The sequence below is a fragment of the Phascolarctos cinereus genome, unplaced genomic scaffold (assembly GCF_003287225.1).
Source record: "Phascolarctos cinereus isolate Bilbo 61053 unplaced genomic scaffold, phaCin_HiC Scaffold_726;HRSCAF=1367, whole genome shotgun sequence".
Classification (NCBI taxonomy): Eukaryota; Metazoa; Chordata; class Mammalia; order Diprotodontia; family Phascolarctidae; genus Phascolarctos; species Phascolarctos cinereus.
In genome coordinates this window covers 214,855,428-214,874,016 of record NW_027556098.1, presented here as the reverse complement: position 1 = coordinate 214,874,016, position 18,589 = coordinate 214,855,428, and the positions used below count along the sequence as shown (strand labels likewise).

At 35.2% G+C, this 18,589-nt stretch overlaps 1 protein-coding gene across 2 annotated transcripts in view; it reads right to left on the bottom strand.

Annotated features, from left to right (window-relative positions):
- Positions 1–8,425: 8,425 nt before the first annotated feature.
- The window catches only part of SP3 (Sp3 transcription factor), a 45,241-nt gene continuing 35,077 nt past the window's right edge, over positions 8,426–18,589 (bottom strand). For both annotated transcript variants that reach the window (XM_020990992.2, XM_078146969.1), the window contains 3 exons: positions 14,895–15,087; positions 12,941–13,137; positions 8,426–10,164 (listed from right to left, as the gene is read on the bottom strand). In XM_020990992.2, coding sequence (XP_020846651.1) covers positions 9,848–10,164; positions 12,941–13,137; positions 14,895–15,087 — 707 coding nt within the window. In that variant the 3' untranslated portion in view covers positions 8,426–9,847. The remainder of the gene's footprint in view (positions 10,165–12,940; positions 13,138–14,894; positions 15,088–18,589) is intronic.

Here is an 18,589-nt window from a genome sequence, read left to right as displayed (position 1 = left end):
CTTATTTTATCTTTTAATACCATAATAATTAAGACTTCATCTCTGGTACAAAGGAGGGCAAACAATTTTACATGGATTTTCCAGATCAAGGGGGCACTGCATTCCTAACTCCCATGATGCAAAAGGTTTAACTGTATAATGGAATATTATTATACAGAAAGAAAAAATCATGAAGAATTCAAAGTAATACGGGAAGACTTATATGTACTGATGCAGAGGGTAGTATAACCAAGAAAATGATACAAAATTACATATACCAAAAATATACATGCAAAAAATGCAAATAAAAAATTAAACACTGGATAATTACGATGACAAATAAGATTTTAAAAGTATGTATACCCCCTTCCTTTCATTAAAAAGGTGAGGAACTATGGATATGGAATGTTACATATGCTTTCAGACATCATCACTGTGCTGATTCATTTTGCTGAACTGTTTTTTGCTTAGTTTTTTATCTATTAAAAGGGAAGATTGAAGTGGACAAGAGAGGGCGAAGGGGTATATTTATAAATGAATACAATGAAAAAGCAAACGTAGAAATTAAAAAGGTGGGGACTTTATATTCCTTGCTCCTTCTGACCACTGTATCTTCCAGACCAATCTCTTACCACCAGCCCTTCAATAAAATACTTTCTCTTTCAAAATCCATTTATAGCATCTTTTCCCTATTCTTGTTGGTGTCAACAAGTAACCTCCAGGTTACTCTTCAAATTTCTTCATAATTTTCACACTTACACCTTTCTAATATTCAGACTATTCATTGTCCTTTCCTGGTTCTCCAGGAAAATTACTCCAACCTTGGATGCTCCTCAGTCCCTTTGGCTAATCATTCATCCATCAGTAATGTCCTGCTTCCTAAAGTTCTGTCCTGGAGCCTCTTCTCTCCTGTCTACAAACTGAGTAATAATCTTTCTAGTTCCTACTGACTCAAACTAACCTCACTAAGTAGATTTGTATTTCCACCCTTAATCTCCTGAGTCTCAGTTCTATGTCAACAACTGCCTGGTCAGCATTTTCATCTGGATGTCCTGTAGGTTTTCCAAAATCAAGAAGCCCAAAATGGAACTCAACTTTCTCCCCGTCTCTAAACTTACTTGTTTCTGTTGAAGGCATTATCGTCATCCTAGTTACCTAGGACTGTAGCTTCCAAGTTGACTTCAACTCTTTACTTGCCCTCACCTCCCATCTCCAATCAGTTCCTAAGTCTAATTAATTTATCTCCAAGAAACAACTCTCATATCTGTTCCCTTCTCTTCGCACATCTGACCACCACCCTAGTTCAGGCCCTTATCACCTCACCTAGGCAGGTAGGTGGTACAGTGCATACAGTGCTGGAGTGGCGTCAGGAAGACCTGAGTTCAAATCCCACCTCAGACACTTACTAGGCTCTGTGACCCTGAAGTCACTTAACCGCTATCCGCCTCAGTTTCCTCAATTGAAAAAAGGGGATCATTACCTTCCTGATGTCATTGGTCCTCTTTGAGAATGAAGGACAAACAAGTCCCAGGGCTTTTGTGAGGATCAAACGAGATGTTTGTAAAGGGCTTAGCACTATGCCTGGCACAGAGTAGGTGCTTAATAAATTATTTTCTTCTTTTCTTCACTAATAGTGAAGAAATAGATTAATAGTCTCCTAATTGGCCTCTCTGTTTACAATCTCTCCCCTCTCTAATCTATTCCTATACAAGGCTGCAAAAATAATCTTCCTAAAGGCACGATCCTGTCCTTCCCCTACTCAAGAAGCTTCAGGGTCTCCCTAATGCCACTGGGATAAAATACAAAATCATCAGGCTGGTATTTAAAGTCTTTCAGTCTGGCTCCAGCCTACCGTTCATTCATATCCACGTCTTCAACTACCACATCTCACAAAAACAACTCCCAAAGTTAGATCTCCAATCCCAAACTTTTTCAAGCTCCTGAACAGCATCTCCAAATACCTCAAGGTATTATTTTGATAAAATATAAGAATCCCCCACTTAAAATCCACTCAGTATAAGGGAAAGAAAGAGAGTAAGCATTTATAGAATGCCTGCTATGTACCAGGCATTGTGTCAAGTGCTTTACATATACTATTCTATTTGATATTCCCAACCTTGCAAGGTTAGATGCTGCCACTAACCTCACTTGACAGTTAAGGCAACTTAGGCAAGAAGAGGTTAAGTGACTCGCCCAGGGTCACAAAGAGTGTCTTAGATGCTCCCCCAGACCCTGTCCCTCCTCCCTCCCCTGACCATTCCTCCTTCTGACTTCATTCTTTCTGTCAGTGGCACCAGCATTCACTCAGTCTCCCGTAACAAAACCTTTCTGATTCTCCTCTTCACCTTCATCTCTCCAATTTATTCGATTACCAAACTCTATTGATCCTATCTCTGTAATAGCTACCATTCCTCTATTTTCATTCCCCTGACAGTACAGGCCCTCATTATCACAACCCTTGACAGCTGCAATGACTTCCTAATATTTTTCTCCTCCTTCCCAGCCATCCTTCACGATGCCCTAAGAGGAATCTCTATTAACGCTTACATCTGATTACATCACTCCCCCGCTTGAAACACTGTGATGTTTCTTATTCCCTATCACATAAAATTCAAACTCTTTAGCCCGGTAATCTAGATGAGATACCGTGAAATGGAAAGAGGGACGTTTTTGGAGTCAGAGGATCTGGATTTGTATCCCAGCGCTGAAGCTACCTACATGAACGCAGGAAAGTCTCCGGGCTTCAATTTTTTCATACGTAAAAGAGGGAGGTTGACCTAGATGACCTAGGATCTCTGATTCTTCATAATTTAGGGGCCTATATTCGATAATCCATCAAAACATTCTCCACTGGGGAATCACTTCTAATGCCTCTGAGTGGCAGGGTCAGGGGGAGTGGCTGATATTATAACTAACATTTATATACCACTTTTAGTTTGCAAAATACATTGCATACATTATCTCAATCGATCCTCACAACAGCACTGAAAGGTAGGCACCATTATTCATTTCTGCCCCTTTCAGACCTTTTCTGACAAATTCACTCAAAAAAAGTCATTATACCACCCTTCTCATCATTGTCCTTGTCAAACGCTCATCTCCAGAACATGCGCCTATCTTCCATAATTTAGTAGTGGACTTATCTTTCAGTATTCACATGGACATCCTTGCCTCAGTCTCTTCACCTCCCTCACCTTCCACTCCACTCCACTCACTCTCTGTGGGTAGCCACACGTTAGAATTTATCATTTGAAATAGCAACACGTCCAAGATCTTTAACCCAAATTCCCTTTTCTGATCTAGCTCTTGTTCTGTCATCTATCACCTAATTTGTCCTGAACCCGATCTTCACACGATTCCTCTTCTTGATCCTTCTCTGCTCTCCCACTTCATTACTACTGTTTACTACTGTTCTGTCACTCCCCTCCCTACTCAGTCTTGACCAGAGTCAACCATCTCAATTTTCACCTTTGCACCTGCTAATCTTCCTCTGCTCCTAGTCCCATGTGGCCAAATGATGCTGAAGGAAATCCATGAAGTGCTGGGTGGGTTCAAAACATATTTACGCTTTCTACATGCAACTGGGCTCTCAGTGTTACAGGGCATTCACTTTATTCATCTCACTGAAAACGTAGCATTCACCATAAACTTTCTCTATTCTCTTCAAACCAATTTTCACCCATTGTGCTCTATAGAAGATCCGACTACTTTGCTTAAAGGATTAATGCCATCCAAAGCAAGTTACCTCTTAATACATCTAGGCAACTTTTTCCTTCAATGATCTGTTCCTCTTTACTAAGGAGCTGGCCTTCCTTGTTTTCAGAGGTAACCCTTTTTGCACTTTTATCTGTTCTCTCTCTTCTCCCTGCTTCTTCATGCATCCTTTCCATTTATCATCAAACTTTCTTTTCCTTTCTTCCTGCAAACATGTTCAGACCTTCCCTTGCACATTAAAAACACAAAACCTCTTCCTGACCTCAGACTACCAATCCTTTACCTGCTCTTTGGCATTAAACTTTAACTTGAAGCCTCTATTTGTTAACCACTTCATTTCCCTTGACTTCTCTGCTACATTTGGTCCTATTAACCATTCTTTCGTCTTTTTTTCTTTGGATCTAATAACCAAATACTCTTTTCCTGATTCTTTCCATAGAAACCACTTTGTCCTGCTACCTTCAGCTTTTCTCTCACTTGAAAGCCTTACCTACTACCATTGCTGCAGTTATTACTGCTATGAAGATGGCTTTTATATCCATCTTCAGCCACAAAACTCATCTTTCCAAGTGCTTGCTGGTTACCTTTATCAGGTTGTCATGTCATTTTAAACTCAGCATGCCAAAATTAAACTGTGCCCCAACCTTTTCCAGTTCTAAGACCCAGCTCAGATGTCACCCTCCAGGCTTTCCTTCCCTTAGATTCCCTTCCCCACCTTTTTTGGTGGTGGGAGTGTCCATGCCTAGTTCCACTGTTATGCATTTGGGCTAGAAATTACTAATACAGACCTACAAATCGTTTCACAACTTAAGTCTTAAGAGACTTGCCTGGGTTGGGGGAAGGAGGGAGGGATTAAGAGGTCATACTCATAAGGGGTCACAGAGGTATCATCAGAAATAGAACTTGATCCCAGACCTTCATGACTGAGGTTGCCTCTTTGTCTTACACCACCCTCCCCATTAAATTTTAAGTTTCTTTGACATCACAGAAAGAGGATATATTAGTGCTGTTTCTTCTTGGTATCCCCAGAACCTAAAAGAAGTACAATGTACATAGTAGGTACTTAATAAACATGTTACATTTTTACTTTCCTACCTAGGGGCAAGAAGTGATGGAGGGTGAGGGAAGGAATTGTACAGAATTAGGTATGTCAAGAATAGTTCTTAAATTTCTCAACAATGAAAATTAAGATTGATACTGACAATTAGGAGGGATATTAGGAAATATGGCAAAAACCTTTATGAAATCATGCAGAGCAAAAAAGCAGAATCAAAAAACCACACTAGCTATGCCCATATAAGAAAAATGAATGGCACTGAAAAGAATCCTGATGAAGATTTGAGTTAATGAAAAGTTGACATATTATGGGGATAAATCTCATTTATTAAAATGTAAACAGTTGCAAAATAAGTTTGACTGTACTGAAGTTCAATTTTATAATAAACCATCTTAAGAGACTTAGAAGAACCCATTAAGTGTTTTAACTGAAGCAAGGTCAGAATCTATTTAGCTTTTTAACCTAATATGGAATTGCCCTAAGTCTCTCTCCTTGGAGCCATTAGTTCAACACTAACCATTGAACAATTATATTTTAAAAGACTTCATAGATAAGACCAAAACACATATTGTCTTAACACATAGTATTAACACAAATCAGATTCATATCTATTAACCAATATAAGAAATGTTATGTTTACTTTTTATACAGGATAAATTGACATTTTAGTAAAATCAGTCCCAAAATAATGTTTCTACTTCATTTTAGTTTTTTTCATTGACTGACAATAGGTGCTATCAGTCACGCATGATTAAGACCTAAATGTATTATTTAGGAAAACAACTGCATGCTAAAAATAAGTCTTTCCAACTTCATGCAGCCAAAAACTGAAAATAAAAGCATCTTATATAAATTCTCCTTTCTAGGTATACTTGCACAATAACAAATACTATAGGTCAAATGCTTGAAATTATTTCTGTAGTAAAAAGATCTCTAAGGTCTGGCCAGTGACCTAATTATTTCAAGTAATATACAAAAATTTAGTTCAATAATGTTTGAACTTTTGTCCCACATGGACATCATTTAGAGTGGTTATTAAAGACATCTGCAAAGCTTTCAACTCACAGATTTGACAGGATATTTATGAAAGCAATGCCATCACACTCATGTCTTAAGTTATGAAATTTGGCCTATAGCTATATTGCCAAACTACCATAGGAAGACTGATAGGTTACCAGAGCTAGAGGGGGCTGTAGAGACCACCTAGTACAACACTCCATTTTACAAATGAAAAAAACTATTTTGATTTGGTCACAAACCAAAGCAGTCAAGAGATCAGGGCCCAGAATTCTGGATCTCTTAGATCTCAGTTGATCACTTATTCCTTTACACGACTGCACACTTTGTAATGTTTATGGACTTCACTTGAGGTCATAGGTACTTTTTCAAAATCTTAAACGTTATGGTATATTTCACAAGGACTAAGGCTACTTACCTCACTTTATCCAATAGATGTATACCTGAAAAATTGTATTTAAATGTTTTATAAAAGGAATCTTCTTTTTAAAAGGGTAGTTGCTAAAATTCATTTGTAAAGAAATTTCTTGGGAAATTAATAATGTCCCTTTGAGTTCTCTTTTAGGTAAAAATGGATGTTCTTAGTGTTTACTTAAACTGAGGTACACTTGTAATTCTTTACTGTCTTCCTATGGTAAGAACAGATAGCTACCTAGTCAATTAATAAAGTTACTTCTGATAAATCTTAAGTTAGTAAAAAGCAAATAAACAAAATGAAGGGAAAACAATGCATCCAGTGATTAAAAAAAAAAAGCAAAAAGCCTTCAGAAACAAGTTATTTCACCAAAAAATCTTGGAAAAATACACATGGACAACTCTATAAACAAAACAGATTTTGTACTAGAAACATCTGAACTACAGCTTGCTCTCAGAACAAGGATCCTATTTAGTGTTTCTTAAAAGAATAATTTACTACATGTGTGCAAATACAGGTTGTTTTTCTCCAAAACGTGACACAGAACTGTTAAAGGCAAAGTGACCTAGTTAATGCAGGCCAGCCTCGAAGTCAAGAAGATCTGGTTCAAACCCTGCCTCTGACACCCACACCCAATACCCAAGGGACAATGGGCACATCACCACTTCTAATGCCCCAGGCAACTCTCAAATCATCAGTTGGTCAACAGTTGCAAATGGTATGAATTTAGTTGCATTGTTAGGAACTTCCTCCAGCAGATCCCTTACACCAACGAGATTAAGAGGTCCAAACCAAATAAATTCACTTAAATCAATCTCTTCTCCATGTGACCCTGTCCATGTACTTCTTTTCAAAAGGAGTCTGTTTTAGGAATGCGGCTTGTATTTGGTGACTGCCTAAATTCAGATCAGTGTGACTTGGTGGGGTGGAAAAAATACAAAACCCTTTATCTCGTTAATAATCAAGAGCTAGGGAACATGTAGCATCTGGCTTGTGGTTGAACAATATCTAGTTTTCAAATATTTGTTTAGATATCTTAAGTTAGTTGAAGGGTCTATAGTTCATCAGGTCCATGCTCTGCAAAGGGCCCTCAAACATCAGACACCTGATGAAGACCTAATTGAGATTCCTAACTACTTACCTTCCGTGAAGTATTCATGCTATGGTGACAGTATAGATACATAGGTAAAAAGAGACATGATGACAACAAAATTTCCATTTTACTTAGGAAATAATTCACACAGCATTAAAATCACATTTAACTGATTTTAAAAAATTCTGCTCCAGTGACTATTCTCACAAGCTCAATAATTATTTGCGACCACAATGATACTTCTCTGAAATACACATTTCTAAATGACTGTTGACTAGTGGTTAAGCCCCATAAACCCAGGTTCAAACAGCTTTTTTATTTTTTATGAACTCAAGTTTTATATACATGGTAATATTTTGTCGGGGGGGGGTGCCTCTCTGCAGGGAGTATTGTCCTGTAAGAACAGTGTTTATTTATATTTATGTACCTAACATAAAACCAGGAGTTCCTTCTACATTGCCTATACATGGAAAAAATGTGATTTCCCATAAGAACTTAAAATCAGATTAACTTTAACTTTTTGCATTCCTTTCCTGTCTTCTCTTTCAACATTGCTGAAGTATATCTCTTTGAAACATCCTTTTTATAGAAATAGTTGTCTTTTATATAGTGCTTTAAGGTTTGCAAAATGCTTTACATACATCAGCTCATTGGACCCTCACAACAACCCTGTGAGGTAGGTGTTAAAGGTATTATTACCTTTTTATTGGACCTTCACACAAATTCATGATTGTCAGTGAACTCTCAAGGTGCTTGTGCTCCCTTAACCTAGTAACAGAGGTCACAGCGGTAAAGGTTACAAATTGGCATTGATCAACCTGGTGTAGGGCTGGTGGGTGGGCTGGCAGACTTCCCCCCACTTCTTCAACACACAAACAAACCCAATTTATCTGCCCATAGCGAAAAAACTACTAGCAAGCAAAAACAAATTGTCAAATGTCTAGAAAATGCCTCTACAGATTTCCCAAATAAATACACTTCCAACATAATAATCTCAGCATCTATTACAGTCTCTATCTGGAATCTAAAAATAAATGAGTTCATTATAAACTATGAACTCATTATAAACTATGTTGAAAGAAAACCAAAGCCACAAAATTTTCACAAATCTTACCACTGCAGTACTTTAAAGGCATAGGAATACAGCAACTCAAAAGAAAAAAAATAGTGTTTTATTAACTACCACACTGTTATAATACACTTTAAACGTACAACAAGGTAGCCTTTAAATCTGAGGTGGTCTTAAGAATAACAAATGAACAGAATTTCAAATTTTGTAAATAGGTGAACTGCTGCAGTTATTGGTGTACATTTTAGGAAAATGGTATAGCACTTACAGACCAGCAATGTAACTTTATTTTGTACATTTTTTCTATAATTGAAAATATAAACAATAATTATAAAAAGAAAATACAGCATAATAAAAAAACATATATGTTTTTCAGTTAAGTGTATTGGATACATATAAATTTTAAGGGAAAAGCAAAAAAAAAAAAAAAAGAAAATGATTGATATTTTAAGTGCAGACTGACTACCTAGCCAAAACTTCTTTAAAAAAAAAAACTCAAAAAACCTCTATTTTCTATGACTAACATCCATGTGGTTGGAGTACTGTCACTCTGGAAGTGATTTTCTGTTATGTTTGCATATGTTATACTTTACTGGTAACTTACATGATGGCTTTTAAGGCCCTGGCAGACAGATGGTTTTTGGAAACAAGATTTGATTTAAAAAAAAAAATCACTGCTAAGACGCAATACACCTTATTTTTTGGTCCTCCAATGTTCAAGAAAAGGGATAATTCACAACATTGTTCTTACCACCCAAATGCCTCAACCTATACAATTTAAGGTTTTTTTAAACATTGGTTATATTACCCAACTTCGTTATTGAAAGAATATTAACAAGACATCATTTTGGCAAATTAAATCTTAAACATGGCTTTTCAACAGGATTTAAAAGGTGACTATCCCTAGAGTTCCATGTTAAAATGTAGTTTTCAAAATCTTACAAGAGTAATGCTTAAAATATTGTACATAGTTAACCTAATTAAAATAATTAGCTTCAAAATGACAAATTGATGAGCTAAGTAAAGCCTACACTAGGTAACATTTGCTTGGAAACTTGATTTGTCAGTTATGCATAATAAAAATTCCAGTCATCAAGAAAATTACAAAATTTCTTTTATCATGATTTCTTTCATCCACCAACTTCTTTATCTTACAATAGATAAATACCAACATGTTCTCATTTTTACACTAAACCACACAGGATTGATGCATTTGGTTAGACTACCATTCCCACTGTTAAATTCATTTTTCTCTTTATATAACTTGGTAAAATTTCATCTCCTCTAGATTCCAAAAGTACCTACAAAACCCATGCAATTTTACCATTTTAATATACTATGGAATATCATACAAAGTAAGGCATTTCAGTGTCATGTATAACCAAGTTACTGTCAATCCAAAAATTTTTGCACATCAATAAAAAGATATCTAAGAACTTAGGAACAATATTCTTCTCACTACTGTATAAAAATAACCACAATGAATAAGTATTTGTGTAATATTTACTCCATTGTCTCATTTCCAGAAACTGTGACAAGCTGTAAAGGTATTTCAGTGTTGGTAAGGATATCTTGATTGCTGGTGGCAGAAGTATTAACAGTTCCTATTCCTGAAACAGAACCTTGTTGAATATTTGCAAGGATAAGTGTCGTTCCTCCTGCAGTAATCAAAGTATCATCTCGTGAAGCTTCTACTGATGCCAGCACTGTACTACTAGAGTGAATACCTTTTTTATTCTGGTGTGTTTTAATGTGTTTGGCAAGGTGGTCACTTCTCATAAAGCGTTTTGAACATTCTGGACAAACAAACTTCTTTTCACCTGCCAGGAAGAAAAAAAGTTATTTCTTTAAAAACACTGTCTTAATGCAAATTAAGATGAATGAAATTAATACCATTTTCTGTTAATCATGCTGTGAAAGAAGTTAAGACTAGGGTAAATGCCCTTCATCCAAATAAACAAATAGGCTATTACTAGAAACTTATCGCGCAATAAGCAAATCTACTGTGCCAATAGAATGCTATCTCCTCCCTCAAACACATCTAAAAAGTAATAATTTGCTTTAGGCTCCAGATGACCCTTCATAATCTTGCCTCTTGATGTTAAAATGAATGTTGTTAGAGTAGCATTTGAATCCAAGAGCTTTTTTTGACTACATCTGAGATACTTCTGAAATTTTATATTTATGAACAATTATACTATTAAAAAAATGGTTTATTATGGTCTATGTTCTTAAATTTTAAGTGTACTTATACCTGAAGTCAAGGGGTCCATTAAATGTAATCATGGGGTTTGGTCAACTTATAATAAGTAACATGACATAATAAAATTTAGTAAGTGAACTCAGTGAAAACCTCAGAGGGATTTTTTTAAATATGAGGTTTTTAAGAAAACAAAGTTCACAAAAGAGGAATATGAAATGTATTCACAGAGAACTTTGAAAAGAGTAACATCACAGGGTGCTGGACTGCCAAGAAACTGTGACAAATATTTGCTGGGGGCTGGGTAGAGGAAAGGGAATAAGCATCTATACAGCAATTACTATGTTGTCAGGCACTGGCACTGTGAGGTAGGTGCTGTCATTATTATCATCATCCCCATTTTGCAGTTAAAGGAAACTGAGGCAAAGGTTAAATGACTCGCCCAGTGTCACACAGCAAAGTGTCTGAGGCTGGATATGAACCCAGCTCTTTCTGACCCTAGAGTGAACACTCTGTACTCTGTGCTGCCGGCTCCCTCTTCCTTTTCTGCCAAGCAGAAAAGAGAAAATGAAACCCAATAAGGAAGGGCCTGACAACTCCAGAGAAGGAAAAACCACTAAGTCAAAGTTCAGGTATTTATGGAGAAAAGTTTTGAACTGGAGCTCTACTGGGCAATATAAAGAAGAACAACAAAAGATCTACAGGAGAGTTGGCTAGCCTGAGCAGTATTCAGACTTCAACTTTTAGGATCCCAACACATGGGTCAAGGTAAAAGCAGCAAGACCGTGAACCTGTAACTTGTCTACCAGGATGGGATTTGCATTTTCTTCACAAAGCACATTCTGTACACAACTAGATAACTGAGTCATGTGAAAAATTTACTGGCTTGGTAGAGCAGAAATAAAGACAAAAGGCTTAAGGGAATTGCAAAGGGCCTAAAGAGAATCCACTCAAGTCACCAAATCCTGTTTCTTTCTCTTTGGAAACACATGTCCCTTCTAATTATTATTAACCACCTTTTAATGTAGAATTTTATCACCTTATATCCCAACTTTATTCCAACAGCTATTATTACAAAATTTAAAGTTTTCCTCTCATTCATTCTAAAACTTAATGCCAGATGAAGCTTCCTTAAATACAGCACTTTGTTAGTACCCTGCCAAAAAATAAATCTTAATGCTATCTTAGATGGGTTTCGTTTTGGGGGGTGAGGGGAAAGAAGTAGCAGCACAGGCAGAGAAAAGAAGCAGCTCCACAATTTAGATTAGGATTCTTCTACCTAACTTTCAAGTCTGTCCATAATTTGATTGCACCATTCTGATCCTACCATTTTCCCAAAGACTCAGTGTTTTATTGAGTTCAGTCTCTCATGGTCCCATGGGTTCATTCCCACTTCTGGTCTTGGCTCATGTATGCTCCCCTTCACACGAAACATTCTTACTTCTTCTTCCCGTGTATCTAAATAATTCCCATTCTTGAAGCACTCAATTGGCTACTGTCTTCCCCATTTCACTACTGTTTCATGTGTGTCCATACCACTCTAACTACTATCCAAACTTTAAAGCAAGTATTATTCATGCTTTTTCATATTCACTACTAATAGATAAATCCCTAATCCTTAAACTAACCATGAGAGTGAGAACAGCATCCTATTTTTTCTTTTTATGACCACATTGTCCCCTAGCACAAGTAAATTGCAAGCATTTTAGTTAAGTCACTGGCAAATGAAAAAATAGAAACTCTTTTACCTTAGTAGCAGTAAGTTGGGAAACCCTAGGTCAGTTTTATCATCATGCATAACATAATGATAGAAAAACTGCTGAGACCAAGGCAGTAAAATCTTGGTACTAATCACTGAGTACCACTGTAATTTTTGTCTCTTCCTCTTCTACCATCAGTAAAACACATATGTTACCCATGACTTATCCACCACGACGAAGATGTGGAATGTAAACGAGAAAGGTGAATGTGTTCTATTCAGTAAAGACTGTCATAAGTAAATGAAGAAAACTTATTGTGAGAGCTAACAGAAGGAACAATGATATCAGCAAAAGAACTGGACTAATTTTTCAACGATTTTTAACAGATCCTAACCATAAACTTTATTTTAAAGTATAAATAAAACTACTAAAATTCTTCACTATTTAGTGTTCAATAATCGATTCAATGGAAGTTTTCTAAACTGGTGCCACTGAAAATACATATATTTTATTATTATGTTATATATTAAGTAATATATTTTATTATCACTAGCTTACACTTAAGTTGCACCAAAAACAAAAAAAACCCCAGATTTTTTGTTTATTGCCTTTTAAAAGACCACCATTCTTAAAGATAAGCAGACTAAGTAGACTTATACTCTGTATTTTAATTCATTAAAAACAAACGTTAGTAACCTGTGTGTGTTCTTCTGTGCCGTTGTAACTCATCGCTACGAGTAAATCTTTTCCCACAGAACATCCAGTTACAAATAAAAGGACGTTCCCCAGAATGCCAACGAAGGTGAGCTCTTAAGTGTGATGTCTTCCCATAAACTTTACCACATCCTGGTATGTGACAAATATGTTGTTTCTTTTTCCCAAGATTGGCACCTCTAAAAAAAAAAATAAAACACACATGTACATGGTTATAGAAAAAATTCAAAATAAAGCCTACTGAGATTTATTAACAATTATCATGTTCAATTTCATGCAAAACTCAAGACTATGAAATAAATCAGAAATTGGCATTTCATCAATTCCACATTTAAAAAAATCAAATATCATCATATAAAATAAAGGAATAAAAATTATACTCAATAATAACTATGACTACCACCTAAAAAATTCAAGATATCTTCCACTGATTTGTTTTTAATGGTTATTTAGAATTTTTTAAAAAGATTATGACTGTTCAACGTAAGTTAAATTTCAAATTAATCTGAATATTTTAAAATACAGGTCTTTTGTTTATAGCTAAAGCATAATTAAGTTAATAGCTACTGGAGTCATTGTGACTTTTAACAATATTTTGTACAGGTCATTTTCAGTCTACACAGCTTTTGTTTAATTTTTATAGACCATAAGATTGTCTAATGAGTAACTAGTTACCTAAAAACATAATTACTGAATTACGTGTCCATGTTCTGAACATACTTATTCTGAATTGGAGGTATGCTTGGAATGAGCAAGAAATGTGGACTGTTCTAATTTTCTATTAAGTTTTTCATAAATGTGTATCTCCAAATTTCCATCCAAGCTGCTAGTTTTGACTTTCTATAGTCAGGTACAAAAAAAAAATCTAATCTAAACCCCGTACCACACAATAATCCTTCTGATACTTCAAAAGACTGTAATCATGTCCAACACACAGAAGACCTTTCCCTTTTCAGGCTAAACATCCTACCCAGTTCCTTCAACCAATTCTCATATATGGCATGTTCTTCAGTCTTTTCACCATCCTAATTATTTTCTGGCACGCTCCAACTTGTCTATATCTTTTCTCAAATACAGTGCCCAGCACTGACACACTATACTGCAGAGGTGGAGTGAACAGAGAAGAGCACAAAACCATCACTGTTGCTGTTGTTTGTCCTTTCTCAAAGAGGACCATAACATCAGGGAGGTAAAGCCCTGACATGCAAGTGAACTGGATTTAAGTGAGGGAGGGCTGTGCAAAGTTACCAGCCTCATTCCTCCTCCAGAGCCATCTGGGCCCAGTGGCAAAATGTAGATCAGGACAACTGGAAATGGCCCTGGATGCAATGGGAGACCTTGGCCTTTCTAAGCTAAAGTCTTTCCCAGGTCTCAGTTTGACTGAAGCCATGCCCAATCAGTGTTTAAGGCTAGGTAAAAAATGAGGCAGAGAATGGCCTCTCTTACCTAGTCAAACAAAAAACAATCTGGGAGGGGAAGACCATCAGAGTTTCTGGCCAAAATAGAAACTGCTATTTACATTCATTCTGAGCCAATCATTGCCTAAACAATGACCAAATCTTGAAAAAAAAACTTCTTTGCATATGAGCCAGTTTTTGATATAGGACTTAACAAGACCATCCATTTACATAATGTCTTTGAATTGGCTACAGTCAAAATGTTTAAAAGAAAATACATTAAGTTTTTCACATAATAAATAACAGTGGAGAAAATGTTATTAAATACTTAAAAGATAATTCAGGAGGGTTTTGAAAAAAAATAGGTCAAGTATCTTGATGATTAGTCATTAAAAACCATTCACATTTGTCTTTTTTAAACAAAACGTAGATTACTATTTGAGCTTTGCAAATGTACATGAGACATTTATAACAATTTCTTGTTTCTAAAAAACATATTTTTGGTATATGTTAGTATGGGGATTTTTACATCTGCATACCTCCCACCACCTTCTTTACAATTAGGACAGGTGCAAGCTACACGTCGAAGTCTTTTTCTTTCTTGATGCGATTGGTCCCCTTCTTCATCTACCACCTGTACTCTCAAATGTGTTAAATCACTGGTATTCAATGTAGAATCACCACTGAGCTGCCACTCTTCTGGATCAGGCTCTTCTTCCTTGATCCTAATATCTAAAGAAAAAAATAAATGGGAATCAGAAGTATTTCATTCAACAGAAAGTAGAATGGCATGCTAATTGCTGTATCTATATTAGCAAAAACACAATGTATAATAAAAAATAACAGTTTTTAGAATATATAGTCAATGGCCCTAAAGTACTTATCTAGCTATAAAATCTACCTCCTTATAACTTTCAACTGATATAAGCAACTGATATTAGCCTACCCATGAACTTTCAAATAGACGGTTTAAACAGCTAAAACAAATAAATCTAAGTCAAATTCTAATGCATTAACTTCTCTTCTAAAACCTATTTCTAAGTGCTACAGGAAATAAAAGGAAAGTTTCAAATTTTAATGTCTGCTAATTATAAATATAGGGTAAAAATCTATCAATTATGATGTAAATAGCATTTTCACATGGGAAGAACCCACAAAATTTTAAGACATGGTCCCTATCATCAAGGGCCTTACAATTTAAGTGGGGTGAAAAAATATAGGATAATTGAGTACCAAACTGTGTACTACTTATTCTAAGTTGGTAGATTTAGGGAAAACCCCATAAAGTAGGGGCTCTTAATCTGGAGTCTTTGAATTTAATTTTTTAAATATCTTGATAAATATATTTCACATAATTGATTTCTCTTATAATTCTATTTTTATTTTATGCTTGGCCGCAAAGAAGAAATATGAGGAAAAAACCTCCTCCCTGCTTCTTTGCAGGTAAGGGACCATATGTTCCCCTATATATAATGTTAGTTTTGCATAGCATTTTTTCCCTTTTTTTAAAAGGGATAACTTGGTGGCTTGGTGGAGGGCAAGATAAGAGAATGGAGGAGAGGACACAGTAGGAAAGATAGATAACGTAAAAGCAAAAAACATTTTTAAATTTATTTATAATTTTCTTAAAAAATAAACTTGTTTGGCTTCAGAAATTAACCTATATTATTTATGTATTTATTAAACACCACATCACCACAGGAAAAAAAATAACTATAGTACGTATGAATGGTCAAAATATATGAACTGATAATTGTCAAAAGAAGAAATGTAAATTATCAACAACCACATGGAAAAAAATGCCCAAATCACTAAAAAGAAATGCAAATCAAAACAACTCCTAAGGTTTCACCTCACATCTAACAAATTGGGAAATGTTATTTTAAAAAAATCAACATTAGTTGATGTTGGTTGTGGGAAGTCAAGCCCAGTAAAATAAATATACTGTTTGTGAAAACCTAATTGGTTTGTTTTAGAAAACAACTTAGAGTAATAAATTCCTAAATTCTTCATACTCTTTCAGAACTCCAAGAAGAGCAAAGAAATAAACAAAGGTCTCATATATACAGATACATTCATTACAGAACTTTTTGTGGTAGCAATAAAACTGGAAACAAAGTGAGTATCCATGGATTTGGAAATGGGAACAAGATTATGATATATGAACATAATGCAATATTATTTTCCCTTAAGAAATAATGAATATAAGGAATTCAGATAAACATGAGATGGTTTGTGTGAACTAAAACAGTAAAAAAACAAAATCATAAGAATATCATGCACAACTTTAATTATACAAGCGAGAACAATGCTAAGAAAGCTCATCTCAGATTTAACTTAATGAACACTTATGGCCCTAAAAGACAAAACGATGAAACATATTCTCCTCTTCCCTCAGTTGGAGGTCTGGAAGAAATGTTGCCTATCAGACCTATCAGTTTTGCTTAACTATTTTTCTTAGTTACTTGGTGAGGAAAGGTAGCCTCTACCAGCTAGCTCAGTTAATACTAACAAATGATAGTGATATTTTAAAAAAGTATTAATACAACTTACAAAAGAAAATTATAGGTCTAAATCAGAAAACATCATCATTTTGAAATGCTTTATAAGACAAGATATCACAAGCAAGGTAACTAAAGTTGAACTATGTATCAATTAACTCAAAGACCAATTTCTAAAGGATTCTTATGGATCTGTCTTCATTCTTATCCTTAAGATACTAAATAAGGTAAACACCTGTCTCCCTCTCATCTTTCCAAGAAGAATTAGCATAGTTAAAATAAGTTTTTTAAACCTTGGGCTTTAAAAGATAAACCAATACTTTCCTGCTTCTTCCAGGTACATTATCCACAAGCTGGATATGAGGTTTGAAAAATTACTTTGTGTGATGGTCAAATATGGAAGCAACTTTGACAGAAGCAGCGTGAAAGAAGATTGTATTCAGTATTTACTTTCATCTTACAGAGTACACACACCCTTTATGTTTTATTATCCAAAATCAAAAAATTCTCTAAGTAACTGCACACATGGCATCATACTAAATTTAAACAACAACATTTACTACCATAAAAAAACTGAAAAAGCCTTATTTTTAAAAGACCATAAAATGAAGGTATATAAAGAAAATACTTTTGTCAGATGATTTTTTCAAGTATTCATTTTGCTGTTTTATATGGTTTCTATTACTTTCCTTTTCTGATTATTTTTACATCAGTTATGGTAAATGAATAAGGGATAACAGAAAGGTGAGTAAAGGAAGAAGGTAAAGAAACAACTGAGTACATACTGGATGACACGAAGTTCAATCACAGCTTCAATTTTCTATTTCTTCTAACAACACGACTTTCACAAAATATATTATTATTTATAAAGAATCTCTCAAAATATGGGTATCTGACCAAAAACTGTCTACTAATCTTTATAACTAGAGCTACATCTCTTCAATTCCCACACATTTAGCTTTTCCCTATGTATTCCCAAAGTAGAAACATATTATTATTTCATGTCAGTTCTTTGGGCCCTGGAATGAATTTTCCCAACAGAAACAAAATAGTGAATGATTCTTGCATTTCCCATGTAACCCATTAAAGCCAATATAGCTGAAACATTCTGCAGTCAAACACATGGTCAATGATAACCACTGCTAATACCAAACGAAAGAGAAAACCAAAAATAAGGATTATATTAATGCACTGATCCCCATGTCTGGAATGTACTATTTCCTCACCCCTGTGTCTTTCAGAATCTTGTCTCCTTTCAAAGATCAGCCCAGGTGCCACCTGATCTGAGAGGTCTTCCCAGATCTTTCTGGTTGTTAATAGTATTATCTTCCTTTAACTACCTTGTTATTTTTGTGTATATGGTGCATTATCCCTCCCTCCCTTTGACTTCTGCAGTCCCCCAAACACCACAAAAACAAAACAAAACAAAACAAACCCAAAAACTTGAAAGCTCTTCAAAGGCAAGAACTATTTTACTTTTTTGTCTGTGTCCCTGGCACTTGGCATAGTTAATGCAGGACATACAGTGGACACTTAATGCTAAATACTAGGGCTCAAGAAAAAAAGATTTAATTATGAGTAGACAGATGAAAACTTGGGTAGACTAAATTATGAGTAGACAGATGAAAACTTGGGTAGACTATATTTATGGGCACTTTCAAAAGCCCTCTAGATGTTTATGATCTAATTTAATCTCAGAATTTAAGACTTTCCTTTTCCTTAATACAAGTTTA